Here is a 21,464-nt window from a genome sequence, read left to right as displayed (position 1 = left end):
CAACAACTATAACTTTGGGTGTTAAGAGTGCTTTGCTCATGCTAAAGCCTTTTGTTGAATGGTGCCAGACTGTATTTACAGATTCAGTACTATCTTCTGGTAATTCAACATCAAAATAAGTTTAGATACACTTGCTCATCAGTTCAGTCAAAATTTTGCACCATGTAGAGATGGCTTAGAGAATTTGTTCTTAGATGAAACATGAAATTTGGAGCACTAAAATGTTCAAGATGTTAAAGAACCAGATGGGAAGATAGCTAATGGAATGGTTGATAAGAAAAAAGCACAAAGTATTAAATCATGTTAAACTGTCACTTCCAAAAAGATCCACTGTTTCCTGGAATATAAGCCTAGTTTTCAGATAATCCTTCAAATCTGAACCTAACTCTTTCAGGCTTAGGATCTTTCAAAATGTACTGTACATCATCTTTCAAAGGCCACAGGCACTAATACCTTCATATATAGAAACTGAAGTCTTTGGAGTCCTTCATGTCAAAGAGAATAAAGATTCATAAAAATTATCTTAATTACTAGAAACTTGCACATCCTTACCTTCACCATGAGCAACCCATATTCCCATCTTAGCACCCTCCATACCAGCAAGTAAGATGGAATTTGAAGATTCAATGCATACTCGAGACCACCTTGACTCGAATCGTCCACTGATATTATCAGTTAATCTTACTGATGTTACATCATCTGTGAAGACAATTCACAATTAGTTTGTTAGATCAAAAAATAAGAATCCTGTAACTAGGTTCAGCATCCATAATGTACAGCAATCTTATATTAAAGAGAAAATTATAGTACAGGCAGTCCCTGGTTATCGGCGGGGATCCTGTTCTCGGCGGGGTGCTTAAGCGAAAACCATCATTACCCAAAACTTGGCGATTTATGGTGCTTATGGTGTTGGTTTTGGTTAATGGCACCTCTGTTAGAGATGTTATGTTGCCATAAATATTATCAGCACCTTATGGCGCTGATAACCAAAACTCGGCCTGTTATGGCACCATAAAACTGGATTGCCATTAACTGAGATCACTGATAACTGGGGACTGCCTGCACTGGACTTCAGAATGCATATAATGTAATATGTGAAGAAGCTGAAAATGACAAATGATATTTAATTGTAGATTAAAATTTAAAAAACTTATTATCATGTCTGTCAAATGCAAGATCACACAAGCTTACTGAAATATAGTATAGAATATTCAAGTATATACAGTAAAATCATTATTCATATTGTAAGAGAAAGGGCAAAGTAGTCAGTCGTTTCTCTTGTTTGTGGACTAGGAGATCCCTGTTAAGTGTACAGTGGAACCCCCGTATTCGCATTCTCTGGATTCGCGGACTCACACATTCGCGGATTTCTCTCGGAAAAGTTTCCCCACATTATTCGTGGAAAATTCGCACATTCGCTGTATTTTTCTATGAGAAATATCCACAAATTCCTGGGTTTTTTTTATCAATCTCATCATAAAATGCACTCTTTGTGATAAAACTATTAAAAAACCAAGTATGAATATTTTTAGTGGGTTTTTCTTGAGTTTTAACTAACAAAATAGGCTGTTTTTAGTGTTTTTATAGACGTTCCAAACATTCGCAGGTTTTAACTATTCACAGGGGAGTCTGGTATGCATCCCCCGCAAATATGGGGGGGGACCACTGTACTGTGTGCTGCAGTAGTGCCAATGCAAGTTGTAACTAACTAGAGGTGCCTGGATTAGGATATATTTTGCTGTTAAGGATATATCACTGGCAATTATATTGACATGACATGCTGAACTGATATTTGAAGTTATCATCCATATGTTAGTGGATTTTTTTATTTACCGTATATACTCGCATATTATGCGACTTTTGAAACCTAATTTTGAAGCTAATTTTAAAGGGGTCGCATCATACACGCGGTATAAAATTAGCGTACCGTCTATGCTTTCCCAAATCGGCAGATCGCGATAGTTACTACCGAGGAAAACAGCAGATCTTTTAAAAAGTTATGTTTTACTTGTACTTCACTATATCCAATAATATTGTATGCATTCTCATATTACTATTGTATTTTAAAATACAGAAGAGCGATCGTGCGCCATTTGCATTATTTTGGTTTATACATGTTTAACTGTTCTAGACTAACCATCTATAATTTCCAAATCAGTTAAGGCACAACACCGAAGGATTTTTTACTTTTTGTTTTACTCAGTAAAAGAAACATTTGTTACTTGAACTATTATTTTCCTTTTAGGATACGCAGGTAAGTGAAAATTTATTAAAGTAAAAAAAAATTGCATAAAATTAAACTAAAATCCTCCAAAGTCGCTCTCCGTGTCCGTATCATCAAATACTGCTCTGAATTCTTTGCCATCAAGGCAGTCATCATATTCGTCATCTTCCAGATCTTTGATCATTTCATCCTCATCTCCTGCATCTTCGTATAGGACATCGTCAATTCATATGGAAGGTATAGTCTTGTCACCGTGGCGAGCTCTCTGGCGTGGCTTTTAAAGATCTGCCCTTATGCTAATTTTACAAAAACAACAACTCCCGTGTGTGACAGACCTTTGAATGTCCTTGAGACAAACCCCGAGGCTATACTTATAAGATTATAAGGGTTTTTCCTTCCCAGGTACTTTAATCTCCTTCCTATTCGGCCTCTCTCTCTCTCTCTCTCTCTCTCTCTCTCTCTCTCTCTCTCTCTCTCTCTCTCTCTCTCTCTCTCTCTCTCTCTCTCTCTCTCCTAAATCTTACAGCTGTCCGAGCGAGAACTTTTTTATGGGACAACATAGGCCCGCATTTCGCATTTTCCATACCTATTTATTTCGTATACGATTGCCCTTTCTCGGCTGTGAAGTTGATGTCTATCTATGGCTGTGAGATGACCAGGAATAACTTGTAAGTCGGTGTCAAAGTCACTCCACTCTTCAGTCAGGCCAAAACTTTGCCATATCGCATTCAAGCAATATTCAGTCATTGTTTGCTATCTATTATTTTCTCAGAGAGAGAGAGGAAGGAGAGAGGAGAGAGAGAGAGAGAGAAGAGAGGGTAGAGAGAGAGCGAGAGAGAGAGAGAGAGAGAGAGAGAGAGAGAGAGAGAGAGAGGGAGAGAGAGTCTGTCTGTATACGATTGTTTATTTTCTCACTCGTCAAACTTACTGTTATGCTTTATTTCATATTTCCTTGCTCACCAATTTATTCTATACCTACGATATTAAGAAATCAAGATATGTGTAGAAGGAAGAAATGCCTCCAGACTGTACAGTCAGTATGGATTTAAACGCACGTGGAACTGGTTGAAATATTCGCAACAGCACCAAAATGAGATGCCCCGTTTATAGAATATCTGACTCCGTTTCTTGTTATTGCATAAAAAAACTTTATCAATCGTGAACCTACGTAATTTATTTAGAATTCTGCGCAACGGAAAAGATAATATTTGATATCTGTAATGGGAGAAATGGTTTTATCTCTGTTGTTGTTTATAAATTTGGCACTGTTGTTGTTATATAAAATTGGCAGATATGCGATCAAACACGTGGGTGGACCAAAACAGCCCAGCCAGAGAGCTCCGCTCATTTTGTAAATACTATTGTTTGGCGTGCTAGGCTTACCCCGATTCATTTGGGTGTGCGCTACTCAAATAATCGCATTTTTCTTACTAATCCCAAGAGTTGACCATGGAAAATCCCAAGATTAACCAAAAATCCCAAGATAATAAAATAATTGACATATGCCAAGCTTTGGAGTCCTAAATATTTACTCTGTCTATCAGGAAGATACTGATAAATTGAATTGACGGTATCTTTCCTGAGAGAGAGAGAGAGAGGAATGAAGAGAGAGGAGAAGAGGAGAGAGAAGAGAGAAAGAGAGAAAGGAGCAGGCTATAGAGAGAGAGACTGAGAGAGATGAGAGAGGAGAGAGAGAGAGAGAGAGACGAGAGAGAGAGGAGAGAGAGGATCATGTAATCAGTAAAATACACTAATAAAAACAAAAACTACGTAATGTATGTAAAGCACACACATCATCGTTAGCTTCCCGTGTGTTACGTGTAAACGTTCATTCTAAGAAATTCACAGAGTAGTATAACTAACACCTGATTGGTTGATTGGTAACCATGGAGATCTGTTATCCAATGACTGCCCTCTGCTTCTGTTCTATTTATAGACATATGCCGTGGATGACACTAGGTTTGAACGTTACCATGTTCGTGATTTTCTGACTGCTGACGGCAAAAATTACTCGATAATTTTCTTTTTGTGATCATTTCAACTTTAATGTATAGTGGTATGAAAAATACCAGTGTCGTAGCGATGCGTCATTAATATAGTGGTATGAAAATACCGCATGGTGTTGTAGCGATACGTAATCACAAAGTACAAATCCATTTCCCGGACCATCCTCAAAATTTTACGACTCTTCAACTGCAAGATCGATATGGTGAAATATATTATACAGTCATACTTATTGTTGAAATTCACAAGTTGAACTGCAAAACATTATATTTTGATTGTTATGTACATATATTTTTTGTGTTTTACGGAATGTTTGTTTTGAAAATAATAGCTATTAGTGAACATATGATATTAATTGTCCCACTATTTTATTATAGGTGATCTTAATTATCTCACATTCATGTAACAGTATTATATTAATATTTATTTAAATAAACAGTAATTAATAAATAACAATAATGAAAAACATAAAGGGAAATTTTTTTTTCTGCAGTAGTGATGTTTGTTTGATTATGCATCTGACCTCATATTTCCGAAATTGAAAAATTCAAAAACCGCACATTTCCGGAAATTGAAAAATTCCAAAAACCGAAACATCGGAATGTGTGTGTACTACACTTTTTTAAACACGCACACAATGTCTACACATTTACTGATACCCGTTGGTGAAAGACTCAAATTACAGTATTTATTTCTGAGAGAGAGAGAGAGAATGATTTAGGACTCCAAGGCGTGTTATTTTTACAATTATTTTATTATCTTGGTATTCTTTTTTAATCTTGAGATCTTCTATTCAATTCTCGAGATTAGTAAGAAAATTACCGTAACTTCACTAGCAGCAGCACACATCTGAACGACTCGGCCATTAGCACGCTAAACCACCAACCTTATGAACTGACCTCGGAAAAGGAACTCGCATGATACATGAGATACATGACAAAACCACTGTTTATTGGTGAAAATTTTGGGGTCGCATGATATGCGAGATCGCACGTTACTCGAGTATATACGGTATATATGAATATAGTAATTGAGTTCAGGTTAAGTGGAGCTGTGAACTTATGCCCTTTCATAATTGAAGGTTTTGGACAGGGGTGTTAATGTAAATTTTTACTCATGTTAAAATGTGATTTCTAGTTTAATTTGGTTATGTAATGGAGGGTAATCATAATTTTACATGAAAATTTTTATGTAATAAAGTGTACATTGCAGTGTACAGTGCCATCCCTCATCTACCTTACATGCATAAAAATTGTTAATTGAATATCCCTGACACACACACATACACACACACATGCACACACAGAGGTCAGTAAAATGCTTCTAAACTACAATAAATGTTGATAAAAGTATTATAACTTACTCTGCTGATTGACTGGGTTAAGCCAACCTAAGAGAGCTACCAGCTGACAGCCATTACATACGCCAAGTGAGAAAGTATCTGGCCGGTTTTTCCATGACTCTAGAGCTGTCTTGAATTTGGTTCTACCTTGGATACTGGCTGCCCACCCTACAGCTGAACCCAGCACATCTGTCAAGAAGAGTTTTCACCAATTATGCTCTAGTAAAGTGTTTTTCATCTTGATACACAACTGTATACATACCTTAAGAAATGACACTTACTAGTGTGAAGTACAGTGCATAATACATTTACTGTATTTTGGTACACACAATGACAGAGCATTCCTCTATCCAAGAAAATATGTTCTGTTATACTGAAAATATCTTTATGATAAATTTTTCTTTATAAATTATAAATAATGTGGGCATCTCTGAAAGAGAAGAAATCAACACCTATGGGTAAAAGTGTTTGAAATGTCAGACCCTTCAAGCAGATACAGTGATTGATCTGGTATTTCTGTCTTGCCAGACAGTGGTACGACTACCTTGGCTCTGTCTCATGTAGGCTTCTCCAATAGGGAAATTCCACTTGCTGTATACTTTCAGAATTCTGGGAGGAAATCATAAACAGCATAAAAGGGATTTAGACGTAGGAAAAATCTATTTCTGGGCTCAGCAGCCGTGTCGCCCAGTGAAATGTGTCTTCTTTAGCACTATTTCTAGTAAAATATTGCTATAATACCAGAGAACTGCTAAATTGGACATGTCAGAAGCCTCTGACTCGCTCACCTATATAAAAGGTGTCGGTATAAAACTGGGGCGAGTGTTAAACACTACCACAGCAACCCCTCCAATTAGCCTTGTCATTGCTACTAAGCATCACAAATCCAAGAGGAATTCAGGAACGTCCTGGATATTGAATTGGATGTGATATGTAATAATTTCTCATCCTTCAAACTACTGAATAGAGGCTGCACAGTCTGCCCAGGCATGAATTAGTTCTCCCACCAAAAAATTTAGTCATGGGAACAGGGTAATAAAAAACCCAAGCCCAAAAACAAGTTGAATCAGCTGAAAAATCAGAATGGGTATTGAGAGAGAGCCTACCAATCCTAGAGTTCTAACTGGTAACAACAATACTACCAGGCTAGGTTATAAAACCTAAAATTAGAATGTAGTACAGGCACCAATATCCACCCCTGAGAATGATGCTGATTACCCTTGCTGTGACACTTCAGTGTGCATCCTTTCTTCAGATGGAAAATACTTCATTAATGAAGGGAAAACTATGACTGAAGTTGACAATGTAAAATTTTGGGACAGAGTGGCCTTTCCCTATACATTACTGAATGGTGCTTGACCCCTCCTTCAATAGCAATTGAGAAACCACTGAAGGACCGTTATCCTACCTATTAATATAGCAATGAAAGCCATAGAAGCAACTCTTCTCCAGTTTAATGATGAATGTAGCACAAAAAAACTTTAGATTACCAATACCCTCCCTCAGGAGGCACAAACCTTTTGTCCCTGACTGTTGAAACAATTAGTCATGTGAAGACAGAATTTCAGAATTTTTTTGTGGCTGGGAAACGAGAGTTAATGGCAGAAATAAAGCCATTTGTCTCTGCCATTCTAGCAGTATCTGATATATCTATAAAGGAATGGCCATCACTTGTTCTTCCTGTTGAGAGGAAAAATCCCATTGAATGTGGCTACCTGGCATATAAGGATCCCTATAAGATAGCCTCAGACTGGACAACCAAGTCTGATTTTTATGCTAGGCTCCACCTCCTCAATATTATGACTACTACTATTAGTATGCTGGAAGTAGCTATTAAAGAGCTTCCAGAGCAAAACACTTATGCAGGCCCTATGGGTATTGCATTAAGGCTTGAAAGATGCAGACCCTATGAATGTTGCATTAAGGCTTGAAAGGGAGCATTGGAGGGCTCCAACATTTTGCACCCAATGTAGCCGCCCTAGTACATTCTTTCTTTTTCTGAAGAATCTGTTGTAGCACAACTCACTGAACAAGTCCGACAACAAAATTGCACAATTAATGCCCTTTTGGAAAAGAGGAAATCTGGAAAATAGTAGGCCCAAGAGTTTTCTCTTCCTAAGACTAAGAAAGCTTGGTAACTACTGAAGGATCCCTATAACAACAAAAGAAAGAACAATAATTGCAGAAGCACTCCTTCCAAAGTGAACAAACATGCTCCTACAAGGGAAAAGGAAAATCAACCCCTGGACTACTTATTAAAGGCAAGGGAAGCGGTAGAGCCCAATATAACTGGCATTGTCAGGGGTTGTCATTGGTTCCTTTACCAGCTGCTGTTCTATCACTGACAGGAGAAGGGAAAGTGGTCTGCACATCCTCCTTTCTGAGCCGTACCTTCATGTGTAGATTTTTAAAATCTAGTTTACCATTTAGATTATTTAACTAACATTGCTGGATACCAGATTATTTACCTAACGTTGCTAGAAACCTAGTGCAAAAACTACAGACTTCATCTATATAACATACCAGTCCGTATGGAAAATGTAATTAGATTACCTCCACCCTGAGAACCCAGTAGAAATCTGGTGAAAGAGTTTTACATTTTAATATATATCTTTGAGGTCAAGTGCCTTGCTCTTACAACAATCATAGCATACAAGGCAGCACTGATGTAGCCCTTGCTTTATAGTTTTGGAACTTAATAAGGTAGTTGACTTCTCTCATCCCCTCAGTTCAGTGGGCCCAATACAACTACAACTTACTGCTCCAAAAGGTAGTCTTCTTGACAGCTTTGGCATGAGGAACTCAGTTTAGCAAACTGGACTGCCAAGAATGAGGACATTTTAAAAGGAAAATCTCCTCTCCAAATGAGAGAATCCAGTAAGCCTGGTTCAAGCACTGACAGTTTACCTACATGCCATGGCAAACATCCAAGATGGTCATCTTTTTCTTCACCAAAACACAAATAAACCACTCTTTTTACATGGGCTAAGAATTATTTTAGATGCCCTCATTAAAATGGCAGACCCTCACTCCTTTCCTAAGTTGCTAACATCCAAAAGGTGAGTACATCATTAACTTTCTTTGAAAATATTTCTTTTGAAGAAGTCTCCTAGTGCATGAAGAGTTAATAGAAGCAGTATTTCTAGTCTGAGGAAAAAGCAATAATCTTGCAGCCAAATGCCAACCCTCCTGTAAAAAAAGAAATTGAAAAACACCATAGAATTTAAGAAAGAACTCGTAGCAAAGCCTTGGAGGATGTTACATGCCAATGTCAGTAAGAAAATGCCTACTAGTGTTGCTGTTAGTGAATTTAAGGCCAGAAGAGGCTGGTTTGAAAAATTCAGAAAGTAAACAGGCATACATATTGTGCCTACTTCAGTAATTAAGGACATGTTTGCAAAGTGGAGTGACATTAAAGATTTTGTGAGAATTATCATTCCAACAAAGATGTTGTAATCTGTGTCTCCAACATGTTTAATGACAATGCCGTGTTTCTCTTTAGGCAAATTCTAAATAGATGCCAGAAACAAATGTCTCTGGACAGTTAAGTTGTGCGATAGGGGTCCAGTGACTCTCAAGCTTGTCCTAATGCCGGTAAAGAACAAAGAGGGGAAGTAAACCCAAATAATGCCAGTAAAAAAGGAAGATGAGAAGTAACCCCAGATAGGCCCTTGATACCTGAAGTCCTTCTGGAGTGGGATTCCCCTTGCAGACAATAACCTGTCTCCCTCCCTCTTCCTTCCTCTCCATCTTCCATACGTTAACAAGAGTTTTCTATAAAGGTATGAGTAATGTTAAATGTTTATTCATCCATTTCATTGGCCATTTATATATAGTTCTCATTGTTTTCTGTATTTAAAATGACAAACAAAAATTGTATTTTTCATAGCTAACGAACCTGAGGTCCTAACAAAGGGATTTTGACGTAAGGAAAAATCTATTTCTGGGCGATTGGCTCGTGTCGCCAGCGAAATATCCTTTAATCTATTATTTCTAGGGTAAATGTACTAACACATTACCCAGAGAATAAATAAAATAAAGGAAAAGAAAAAGAAAAAGGCTCCAGTATTAATAAAATGACGTCGCTCACCCTCCAAAAGGGTGTCGGTATGAACACTAGGCGAGTGAGACCACTACCACGAGCCAAATGCCAATAGAAATCTCCCACTACAAAAACCCTCCAAGAGGAGAGCCGACCCACAGAGTGAGCAGCTCGTACTACTACTACTCCATCCCATGCTGCCGACTGCTGCGCCTCTAGTGGCCATCCTGAAGTTAGCAGACAATCTTGGGCGAAGGGATGGGTAGGGTGGGATTTCGCTGGCGACACGAGCCAATCGCCCAGAAATAGATTTTTCCTTACGTCAAATCCCTTTTTCTGGGCTCAGCTCGTGTCGCTGCGCGAAATCGTACCAGAGAAATAGCACAAGATTGTAAACAAAAGTAATAAAATAAATCAGAATAGGTCTCAAATAAAAGAGAAAATAATATAAAAAAGAATATAATTGCTAAAAAGATACAAATACACAGTGATACAAAATTAGAAATATGCTTAAATTACACTTAATTCTAATCATGTTTCTTATCATAAGGTAATTTACATATGTACAGAGGTAAAATGGTTTACATGTAACAAAATGGTAACTGTGTAAAGGCATGTATCAAAATATAATAGCAATTAAGATAATCAAATGAACAAATTAATCAACAATGATAATATATAAGGAATGTATATGACTTAATATACAAACCCGTAACCATTATAAATAAGATGTATCCCCTAGCATAAAAATAAGGGGGTAACATCCATGAGATCAATATCTATAATCATCTGTGAGTGTCCCTAGCAAAAAAATAAGGGGGGGGCACCCACTACATCATCATAAAAGCAGCTAAGACACAAGGTGAATGTAATGAACACGGCAGGAAATACGAACTGTTGGGTGAGGCAGGTAGAAAGGAGGACTGAATCTTCTACTACAAATTAACTAGAGTCAGGGGAAACTATGTTACCCGCTGCTACTGCTGAAAATTTCAGAGCTTCCAAGGACTTAAGGTAATGACGTTTGAACACTGTCGGCGATTTCCATCCGGTATACTTTTCAACTCATCGAAGTTCATGTGTTGGAAATAATTAATTGAGGTGGCTACTGCCCTGACATCATGTGCTTTCGGGAAAGAGTCAGGATTGGCTTGCTTAATAAAGTACAGGATTGTTGCCTGATGCCTTTAATGGATAAAGTTCCACCTTTTTCCCTCCTCCTAGAGGGGACCCGATGAAGATGAGGAGGTCCTGGACAGAAAGGCTCGTAAGGTTGTAACTGGGCAAAGAGATACATCTTGTGGAAGGGGTAGTACCTTCCAAGGTTCCCACCTCATCAAAGGATCTTCATTCTTTGCTAAAAGCTACGTTCCGGAGAAAGTAGGACCTCCCCTGTGGGAAGGAATTGAATATGGTCCGGATCTCTGGATAAAGCCGACAGTTCTGAAATTCTTGCTCCTGAAGCTAAGCTTAATAAAAATAGGGTTTTTCTTAAGAGCATTATAAACGAGCATGTGTCATTATCGGTTTCTGAAGCCAGTTTTAGAACATCGTTTAAGAACCATGAAACTGACGTAGGCCTTACAGAAGGTCTAAGTCTAGCACATGCCTTAGGAATAGACGAGAAGTAGGAATCCGTCAAGTCTATGTTGAACCCAAATTGAAATATCTTTTTCAAGGCTGACTTGTTTGTCGTAATCGTGCTAGCTGCTAAACCTTTTTCAAATAAGGATCTGAAAAAGGATATAGCTGAATTAACTGTCATGATTCTAATATCTGATTCTCTCAGGAAGATTGCTAACTTTTGACAGCAGCATCATACTGTCTCAAAGTTGAATCCCTTTATCGGATTCCAAGAAGAGAATATTCTGAGGGTCAATATTCGCATCTCTTTTTGCCGCAAACTTCATGAAGTCCATAAAGTTAGGGTTTTGAGAATCCCTGAGGAAGCGAACACAGTCTTTACGTTTGTACTGACTGGGAGAGCCTGGGATTGGGGATCCGAATAAGAGGACCGAAGGCCCAGCTCCAGAATTAGGGGATACCAATTGCTCTTCGGCCAGTCTGGGGCTACTAGAGCCACTTTGACCCTTGAATGTTCTGAGTTTGTTTGTTTTAAAAACTTTACATGAGAAGATTCACTGGAGGAAAGACATAAATCTTCTTCCAGTTGTTCCAGTCTAGAGCCAGGGCGTCCGTGGCATAGGCCAGAGGGTCCAGGTTGGGGGCTACATAACACGGCAGTTGTGATCGCTTGAGATGCGAAGAGATCCACTTGTAGCCCTGGAACTCTTTGAAGGATCCATTGGAACGAACTGTTGTCCAGTGACCATTCCGACTCTAGGGCACTGATCGGGATAACGCGTCTGCTATGACGTTTCTCACTCCAGCTATGTGAGTGGAGGAGAGATGCCAACTGAACTTGTCTGCCAGGGAGAAGATGGCTACCATGACATGATTTAGATGACGTGACTTGGAGCCTCCCCTGTTTATACAATGTACTACCACTGCGCTGTCCAGAACTAGCTTTATGTGGGAGTACTTTGGTGGGCGTAACCTTTTTAGAGTCAAGAACACTGCCATTGCCTCCAGTACGTTTATATGGAACTGACTGAACTGAGGTGACCAAGTTCCTTGAACCTTTTTGACCTGGGAATACCCTCCCAACCGCTTAAGGACGCGTCTGTGTGGATGGTGATCCCTGGTGGAGGGAACTGAAGGGGTACTGACACTGACAAATTCTTGACTTTCGCCACGGCCGAAGTCGATTCTTTAGAATCAGAGGGACTGAGGATAGTTTGTCCCTGGACCTGACATTTGCTCGTGAGCGCCAGATTCTGGTTAGGTCTTTCAGTTTGGCTTTCATTAAGACGTTCGTCACTGATGCAAACTGGAGAGAACCCAGGATCCTCTCCTGAGCTCTCCTTGACGCCAGTTTGTGACTTAGAAAATGCTTGACTGACTTCGCTATTTCTTTCCTTTTGGTTGATGGAATCGACAGAGTATGGGAGGATAGATTCCATTGAATGCCCAGCCACTGAAAGTTTGACTCTGGAGTGAGTCTTGACTTGGTCCTGTTTATCTTGAAGCCTAGATATTCCAGGAACTGAATCACTTTCAGTGTAGCTCTGTTGCATTCCTCGACTGTTGAAGCCCAGATCAACCAATCGTCGAGATACGCTACTACATAATCCCCTTGTGACCTGAGTTGTTGCACTACCACTTCCGCTAGTTTCGTGAACACCCTGGGTGCCACGTTGAGTCCGAAGGGAACTACCTTGAAGGAGAATGTCTGGTCTCCTATCTTGAAACCCAGATATGGACGGAAGTGTCTTGCAATAGGGATATGATAGTAGGCGTCTGTAAGATCGATAGAGGTGGTGACGGCCCCACGGGGAAGTAAGGTCCGCACCTGCGAGATCGTGAGCATCTTGAACTTGTCGCAGCGGATGGCTAAGTTTAAGCGGGACAAGTCTAAGATTACCCTTCTGTGAGCCTTTTCTTTGGCACGCTGAACAAGCGACCTTGAAATTTTAATCTCTTGACTCTTGCTATAGCTCCTTTCTGAAGGAGGTCCTCTGCGTACTCTATCAATTCCTTGGAAGGAAGTTGACGGAAAGGTCTGGATGGAGGTGGGTTCGTCAACCAGCTCCAACCCAGGCCTTTTGACACTATGCTCTGAGCCCATTCGCTGAAGTTCCACCGGTGGCGAAAGTGAAACAGCCTCCCTCCTACCTGAAGTTCTTCATTGGTTCTGGTAACCGCCTCGACCTCCTCTGAAGTGCTTTCCCTTAAAGGGCCTCCCGACCTCTCCCACGAAGGAACGCTTACCTCTGCCTCCCTTACCCGAGCGGTCATACTTCTGTGAAGCTTGACTCTCGAAGGCTTGATTGTAAGCTGGAGAGATGGCGAAGAGTGGAGGCTGAGGCTGAGGGGATATCACATAAATTGGTTGTGATTGAGCCTTAGAAGTGGAAGGTTGGGCTGTTTGCACTAAGGGCACCGCTGGAACTTGCTGAGGAAAGCGTTGGCTGCTTTTTTCTGGTAAGGATGGAAACGCCTAGGTTTCCTCTGTCTCTTACCTTTAGGTGTTAGGTCTTGCCTCCTCTTAGCCGTAAGGCCCCAACGGTCCTTAAGGCTCTGGTTCAGCCTCATAGCCTCTGACTGGACTTCCTTCACCATAGCTTCTGGGAAGAGATCTGCTCCCCAGATGCTAGACGAGAGTAACCTATTCGGTTCATGTCGAATGGTTGCCTCTTGTAGACATGCTTCCTACAATTCGTTCTAGCAGTGGCAAACTCAAACATATCCGACTGTACCGTTTGAGTCAGGGCTTTGGTCATGAGTTTAAAAAGCGGTTCTGAGCCATAGGCTATGGTTGCTACCTCGACATAGCCATAGAGTTAATTGACCTGGCTAATCGCGATTTCGCGTCAAATTCAGCCTGAATAAGGCTATCTGGGAGCCTGGGTAGCTTTTCACCAAACTGCTCCATAGCACAGTCAGGTTTGAGTTTGCCAGCTGAGAAGGTGTTCGGCAAGGCTTCCCACAATTCTCCGGCTGAGGGGAGCAACGGAGATGTGGGATCTGCTTCCTTCAATTGAGGCATGGGTTCCCCCTTCTGGGCCGCTGGGATGGTAGACCTCGCGATCTTTGTCAGGAACGGGAGCGGGGTACTCTCATCCATTGTGAAAATGGTAAAGGGACTCTTAAAAGGTTGTATCTTGGTATTAGAAACAATCCATGTCCTCTAAACACCTGAGCCATTCTCTCTGAGCCTGGTCTCGTGAATAGAGGACTGTCTCCTTTGGTACCCTATCATCCCGCCCGAACCATGGCCTGAAGCTGTAAGCTTTATTGCGTAGCCTATGAACGGAGGCTGGAGGTCTTTCCGGGTAGAACTCGAAGTCCTCTATCCTTCGAGTTCCAAATTCCGGTATTGAAATGAGACCGTCCTGGAAGGGGGCATATGACGCTACTCTCCATGGATTGTTCATCGAGAACGGAGGTAGCGAGTCATACGGAGGAAGCTGAGTTTCCACTCGTATTGGAAAGTGGGAGGAGAGGCTAAGAGGGGCTTCTTTCACTCAGTCCCGGCTATAATGGAGTCCTGGGAAGTAATCCTATCCGACAAACGAGAGATCATTTGTTCCATGCTACTCTTTAGGGACCCAACCAGGTCGCCCACCTGTTGCAACAGGCCAGCATTGGAGTCCAAGGCCGGAGCTGCTGCGGAGGTGGAGGGTGGCTCTGAATCGGAACCAAGGGTAGCGGAACTGGTGACTCTGCCGGAGGGCGAGATCTCTCTCTGGAGGATTTACTCCTCGAGGACTTAGAGCCGGAGCTAGAAGCTTTAGACCTGTCTGCTCCGGGATTACCAGCCGGAGACTTACGCGAGGAGGATGACGCCGAAGCCGTCTTCTTAGACGACGACGACGTCTTAGACAAGGATTTCACTGCCTTTGACCCTTGACCTTAGGTCTAACCGAAGCGTCAGGAGGAGTATACAATTCATCACCTGTAAAGCCTTGGAAGGATGGAGAGGTTGCAGGAGTAGAGAAACAGTTACGCCCAAGGGTGACCCTTGGTGTCCACTATACCTACCTCGACCAACAGGTCGTCTACACCTACCATAGGTTCCACATTAATATCTAAAGTCGCGACATCCGTGGAGATATCCTGGTCTTGGTCAGTTAATGAGGCAGCCAGCTGTTGTTGGATGAAGGCGATAGTCGGGGCCGCCTCTACTGGGTCGACGTATCCTGTCGCCTTGCCTCCGGGGAAGATTAACAGCGCCAACCGCTTCTCTAAGATGTAGGGCATACCCTTGGCGGCGTTCTTCCCAAAAACCGCCGACCCAGGCCCGCAGGGTTGCCAGTGCGGTATCCCTACTGCCGGCGCCTGGAAGAGAGGGCGTAGATTAGATTTAAGAATCACTTAAAACTAAAACTTAAAGTATAACTTAAACTTAGATGCCTTAAGTTAAAGTGAAATGATGAAAACTTAAGCACTAAGACAGAAGCGGAGCAGCTACCGGAGATGAATACTTACCCCTTCTAAAAGCTGGCTCACCAGATCGTAACATATGGTACACGTCTCATGGTACCAGACCTGGATGTCCCCGTGCGAGTCGCGCATGGAGCATAGGGACCGGCAAACTTCGTGTCCACATGGGTCCTGAAGTGTGGCGGCGCATCCCGGATGCTCACAGTTGGTGGTCTGTAAGTGGAAGACAAATGAGTATCTTAAAGAACATCACTTACAGGCTAAAGGACAGAACAACTCCGTTGCGTGCCGGAGCTCGGAAAAAATTTGGGCATAATAACCCCCCACCCTGCTTCGCCTGAATAGGCTATAATCCGGAGAGATCCGGTAAGACACGTAAGGGGGGGAAAAGGGGGGGGGGGGGGGAGGGGGGGGGGGGGGAAGGTTTAAGGTACTTAAGATAAACTTATAGTTAATCTAATAACACTTAAACCTAAAACTCAAACGAAACCGGACCAAGTCCAGTGCGTAGCGGAGTGTAGTAACTCGGCAATACGGTAAGGTTAGCAGGGACCCACTGTATGTTCGGTCCACTCTACTGGGTGGACTAACATCTTTCCGCTGGATGCCAGGACTCCGATCATGAAAGGAGCCCTAGTAAGGTGGGAAAGAGCGAGAAGACATACAGGCTCGAGCGAACACGGAGCGACAAGGAAGCAACGGATGGGGGGAAAGGCCAGTACCCCCCACCACATTACCACCCGGCCAGGACCGAGAAGCCGGAGAGGTCGGGTCCAGTCTGGGTGGGTCTGTCCCGTCTCCCTGGCCCCTCCGCCTGGGGGGAGAGGGAAGCAGGCTCGGTATGTGGAGCGAGCATGGGCAGACCGACCCACCCTCCCCGACTCTATGGAAGAGCGGGAGGGGGGGGAGGTGACTGGGCAGGCGTCTGGCTGACTCGTGATCGCGTAGTGACCATGAGGCGGTAAGACCAAAACAAAACAACTAAGCCTAGGACAAACCAACTGATCAGAGAGATGCTATCGGGAAGCAACTGAACTGAAAAGCAGGAGCATAAAGGCCCACTGGGCCAAAACCAACTGATCAGAGAGATGCTATAGGGAAGCAACCGAACTGATGAGCGGTAGTATAGGCTCAATGAGCCAGGACCTAGGCTAAGCCAGACGCCTAACTAACCTAACCATACAAAAAATATGGTACAAATAAATAAAAATTAAAAGAAAGAAAACAATATAGTAGGAGAAAAAATCCAGGAGTGTACGACTAACCCGAAGGAAAGTCTACCACTCAAAGCTAGTCAGAGGCCGATACTAAGAGCCGGGACTAGGGTCTGGAAAGAAGAAGCCTACATAAGGTAAAAGACATGCATGCATGACAAACCTGAGTAGACAGTACCCTAAGTAAAACGGATAAATAATATAGAGCGTACATAGATAAGGGGATGTTCTAGGTATGGGAGACCAGGAACGAACCCACCATGAGGCAGAACAATGCTGCCATGCTTCCGACCCAGAGTACGTATTTATACCTAAAAAACGGCAAATACTGTCTCAGGGCCGGAAAAAACCAACTAACCATAATTACTGAGTACTTAACTTAGCTGCTGCGATAGCTGCACGCTCCATTATAGATAAATCCAACGAAAGGGCACAAAAAAACACAGAGAGAAAAATAGCACGTGTGACTCGTGTGCGCTAACTGAAAAGGATGGCCACTAGAGGCGCAGCAGTCGGCAGCATGGGATGGAGTAGTAGTAGTACGAGCTGCTCACTCTGTGGGTCGGCTCTCCTCTTGGAGGGTTTTTGTAGTGGGAGATTTCTATTGGCATTTGGCTCGTGGTAGTGGTCTCACTCGCCTAGTGTTCATACCGACACCCTCCTTTTGGAGGTGAGCGAGTCAGTTATACTGACCTTTTTCTTTATTTTATTTATTCTCTGGTATGTGTTAGTACATTTACCCTAGAAATAATAGATTAAAGGATATTTCGCGCAGTGACACGAGCTGAGCCCAGAAATAGGATATATCTTAACGCCTACTGGTAATCGGTTAAAAAAATCAAAGTTTGTATAGCAAGGAATCTGTAAGATATGGCAAATCCTGTACATACAAGGGGGTAGCTGGTCAACGAACATGCACCGTATCCCGTGATGCTTCAGTCTTTCTTTAACGGCCTTGGAGAGTAGACGCTTACGCCTTTTGCTCTCCTTCCAAGCCGGTTGATTTGTGCCCATGTTTCCCTTCTTTTTCAGCGTGTTTGATGTGTGTGTGTTGGGCTTTTGTAATGGAGTCCTCAGAGTCTTCATGGCCATGTCAAAGCAATGTGCCCGGGTGTTCAGAGATTCCTGAGCTCCAGGTTTTTGGCTTCTACGATCAAATATCCTCATTCGACTTGCAGTGGGTGCTGAGCTAATTATTGTACCATTACTAATCCCTGCCCAGAATGTTGTTCCTGGTCTAAGCCGCAATGGAGGGTGTTTTACAAGAAGATGGCATATCGCAGAGTTTCTACTTGTCCTTCTTGGGAGGGTTTTTCTTCCCCTCATCCAGTCTCTATAAAATGTATTTTTAAGAATATTTTTAGCTTAAGAGTCTGAAATGCATTAATTTGAGTTACATTATTCCTTATGGGAATTATTGTCTCTGATTCCGTACATTTCAGACTTTGTGAGACATTTTAGAATGGATTACAAACAAAAACCAAGGTTCCACTCTATAAAATACTTTTTCCTACCTCATATCGGATAACTCTTTGAAAATACAATACGTACTAATACATACCTCAGTATTGCTTGTTTCTAGAAATTAAGCATAGTTGTCTGCCGTAGAAAATGGCAGAAATGAGAATTAATGAGTAATTCCTTTATTTCAACATAAGAATCTTGGGTATTATTTTATTTTAAACTATTATCTAATATTGGAGTTTATATGCTGCGATCTGAAGTCTTCTTGACATCATTAGAATGAAAGGCATATTCATGTGTATTGCAAATTTACTATTACATACTGGGATATTTGCAATCTTTTTGTTTTACTGTTCACTGTGGCTGGTACTGAACATGGCGCTCATGGGAGTGGTGCTGGTATGAACATAAAACTTTACAGCAAAAGAAGCAAATATCAGAAATGTTCCAAGCCCACATTAAAACATGAAAATTATATTTTCTAGTCCAAAATGTGATAATGGGTTAAAGTAAAATTTTACCAAATCCTATTCAGATGAGATTTAAAACTTAGGACAGCTTAAGCTGTAATGACCCCTATGGGAAATGTAAAGAAACTATGGAACATTACAATAATAATTTTTATACAAACCTTAACATTTAAAGAATTAATTCATAGTAATATATATTTGATAAGAAAATTACCTGCATAGCTAAATCCTCCTGGGAATATTATTCCCTTAAAGTCATTCAGGCTCACACGACCAGCAAATATATCTGTCATGGTGACATCATACACCATAAATCCAGAGTGCATAAGTGCTGCTGCCATTTCTCTGTCTCCATTAGAGCCTTCCTCTCTAATAACAGCAACTCGAACTTCAGTTATAGGGCTTTTCATGACACCTGCAATAGATTTTTCAAGTACAGTGTACTTTTACTGTGAAATGCATAATTGTTGAATCAGAAATAATCTTACGTACATAGATACAGTAAAAGTATAACTGATTATACTGGAACATTGTTCATGTGTTTATGATGAGAGGTTATAATTCTGCACAATTCCTATTGGAGAAATGTTGCAGCATTAATATGACTTTAAAATGAAGACCACAGTACTAACCAATAACAAAATCCTTGTATGAAAATGGTACATAATAGCCAACATGCTTTCTTTTGGAGAAACTTTTGTGCTCTGACTCTGCACAGTCTGGAATCGTCTGGTGTTGTTCCAACAAAAAGCTAGTTTTCTCCCACATTTTGGTTAGCTCTAGAACTGTAGAATTTACAACTTCTACTCCATCCACGAGAATTTGTATCTGAGAAGTTAAGGGAATGAAGCAAAATATGAGTATAATGATAAACATTAAATATTTTTATGACCCAGTATTGCAGCAGAGTATGGGAATACATTGGCAGTTTATTGAGAAAAATACCTCTGCTTTGGCATTTTCAGATGCAATTATGTTTTTTAATATTAGCTTGAAGCATTATAAGGCCTTCAGCAACCATTTATATACAGGCAGTCCACGGGTTACGTCAGGTTCGGGTTACGTCATTCTGGACTTACAACGCATCCCTCATGGTGCTGTTAACCACAATTTTTCGGCACCATAAGTGGATTTACGGTACTGTACTGTTGCCTGCCGTACGGCACTGTAACAGTGTTGTAAGTGTTATTTATTCCCATTATGATTATGATGATTTGAGTTTAGGCAATTTTTGGCTTACAGCTCCCTCACAGGAATGGAACCCCTGTAAGCTGGGGACTGCCTGTATATATATACATATAGTATATATTTTTCTAGTTTATTGATGGTAATTATTTTACATACAAGCATATCTGAAGTTGACATAACAGCAAACTGTTAAATTTCGACACAAAACATATTATGTATTACAAATAAGGAAAACATTCAATGTTTCAAAGCCTGAAAATATTTTGCAGATTACTATTTGTATAAGTACCTTATGAACATTACACAGATATATTTGATTATGATATGTATTACATATTACGATTTACCTGTAAACCCTTTCATCATAATGCAGTGTTTCCTTTGTCAGCTAATAAAGTTTCCTTAAAGACTAGGTTGTTTGAGGAGAGTAATACTTATATGCAACACCTAAGTCACTACATCCTTTAACTCATCTACCATAATCTGCCATTACAGATGGTGAAATGAATTTTTAAAACTACAGTCAACCCGCACTATTTGCGGGCTCACAATTCGCAGACTCGCCTATTTGCAGATTTCTCTGTGGAACATATAGTATACACATTATTCACAAAAAATTTGCCTATTTGCAGTATTTTCAACTGAGAAATATTCACTAATTACTCTATTTTTATAATTTGCATGACTAAATACACTTTTTGTAATAGTAAAACTATTAAAATACTCGGGTACATATAAGCATTTTTAGAGTTTTTTATAACTATCAAATTACACAGTTTTAAGTGTTGTTAAAGGGTTTTAAGTATTAGTGGATTTTAGCTATTTACAGGGGGGTCTGCACACATCCCCCCTGAAAAAGGGGGTTCCACTGTATGTTTTTTTAGGATACTTTTCATTTACTTATTTTAACTATGTGCAATCTACAGGATACTGGTGTCCTTCAGCAGTCAACAGACCCTTGTAAGTGACAACCAAGAACTCTTGACCTTGAACATGTATGCATGGCATGATACAATAATCTAGGTAAGGTATCATAGCTAAGTGACACGGGCGCATATGACCTAAGATGAGCTTGTGTTATTTGATGCACTTGTATCATGATTCACGGAATCAGTGCTGCTCCATACAGCAATGCAGTCTCTTGGCAGAGGGGACACACGTCTATGAGCAAAGGCTGTCACAAGAAGACAAAATATACCTTCAGTGACCAGTGAAGAGAGATCCATCAGTAACATGAAGTTTCATGGCATCCATAAACCTAGAAGACACTTTCTTTCAGCTACCTATCCATCTACCTTTTTGTATGGTATTCATTGGCTAGGTTAAAAATGAATGACCAACACCACTACCTTCAAAGATCAAAATAATATATGTATGGTCAGTTCAGCATTATAATCAAATTACCTCACCCAACAATATCTATCTTAGTAGGGTCAACCAACACATGGGCATGGTCATCTAGGAAAAGAGAGATACAACATTCTTCATCATATGACTGGGTTGGGTTACA

General features: G+C 40.9%; 1 protein-coding gene across 1 annotated transcript in view; it reads right to left on the bottom strand.

Moving 5' to 3' along the window:
- LOC135198173 (phosphoribosylformylglycinamidine synthase-like) overlaps positions 1-21,464 on the bottom strand; it is a 210,516-nt gene that overhangs the window by 37,870 nt on the left and 151,182 nt on the right. Inside the window, 4 exon segments of the mRNA XM_064225692.1 lie at positions 553-699; positions 5,592-5,759; positions 18,981-19,181; positions 19,399-19,594. Coding sequence (XP_064081762.1) covers positions 553-699; positions 5,592-5,759; positions 18,981-19,181; positions 19,399-19,594 — 712 coding nt within the window.

Source organism: Macrobrachium nipponense, chromosome 21 (genome assembly GCF_015104395.2).
Source record: "Macrobrachium nipponense isolate FS-2020 chromosome 21, ASM1510439v2, whole genome shotgun sequence".
NCBI classification, from domain to species: domain Eukaryota; kingdom Metazoa; phylum Arthropoda; class Malacostraca; order Decapoda; family Palaemonidae; genus Macrobrachium; species Macrobrachium nipponense.
This window is presented reverse-complemented; position numbering and strand designations above follow the sequence as displayed.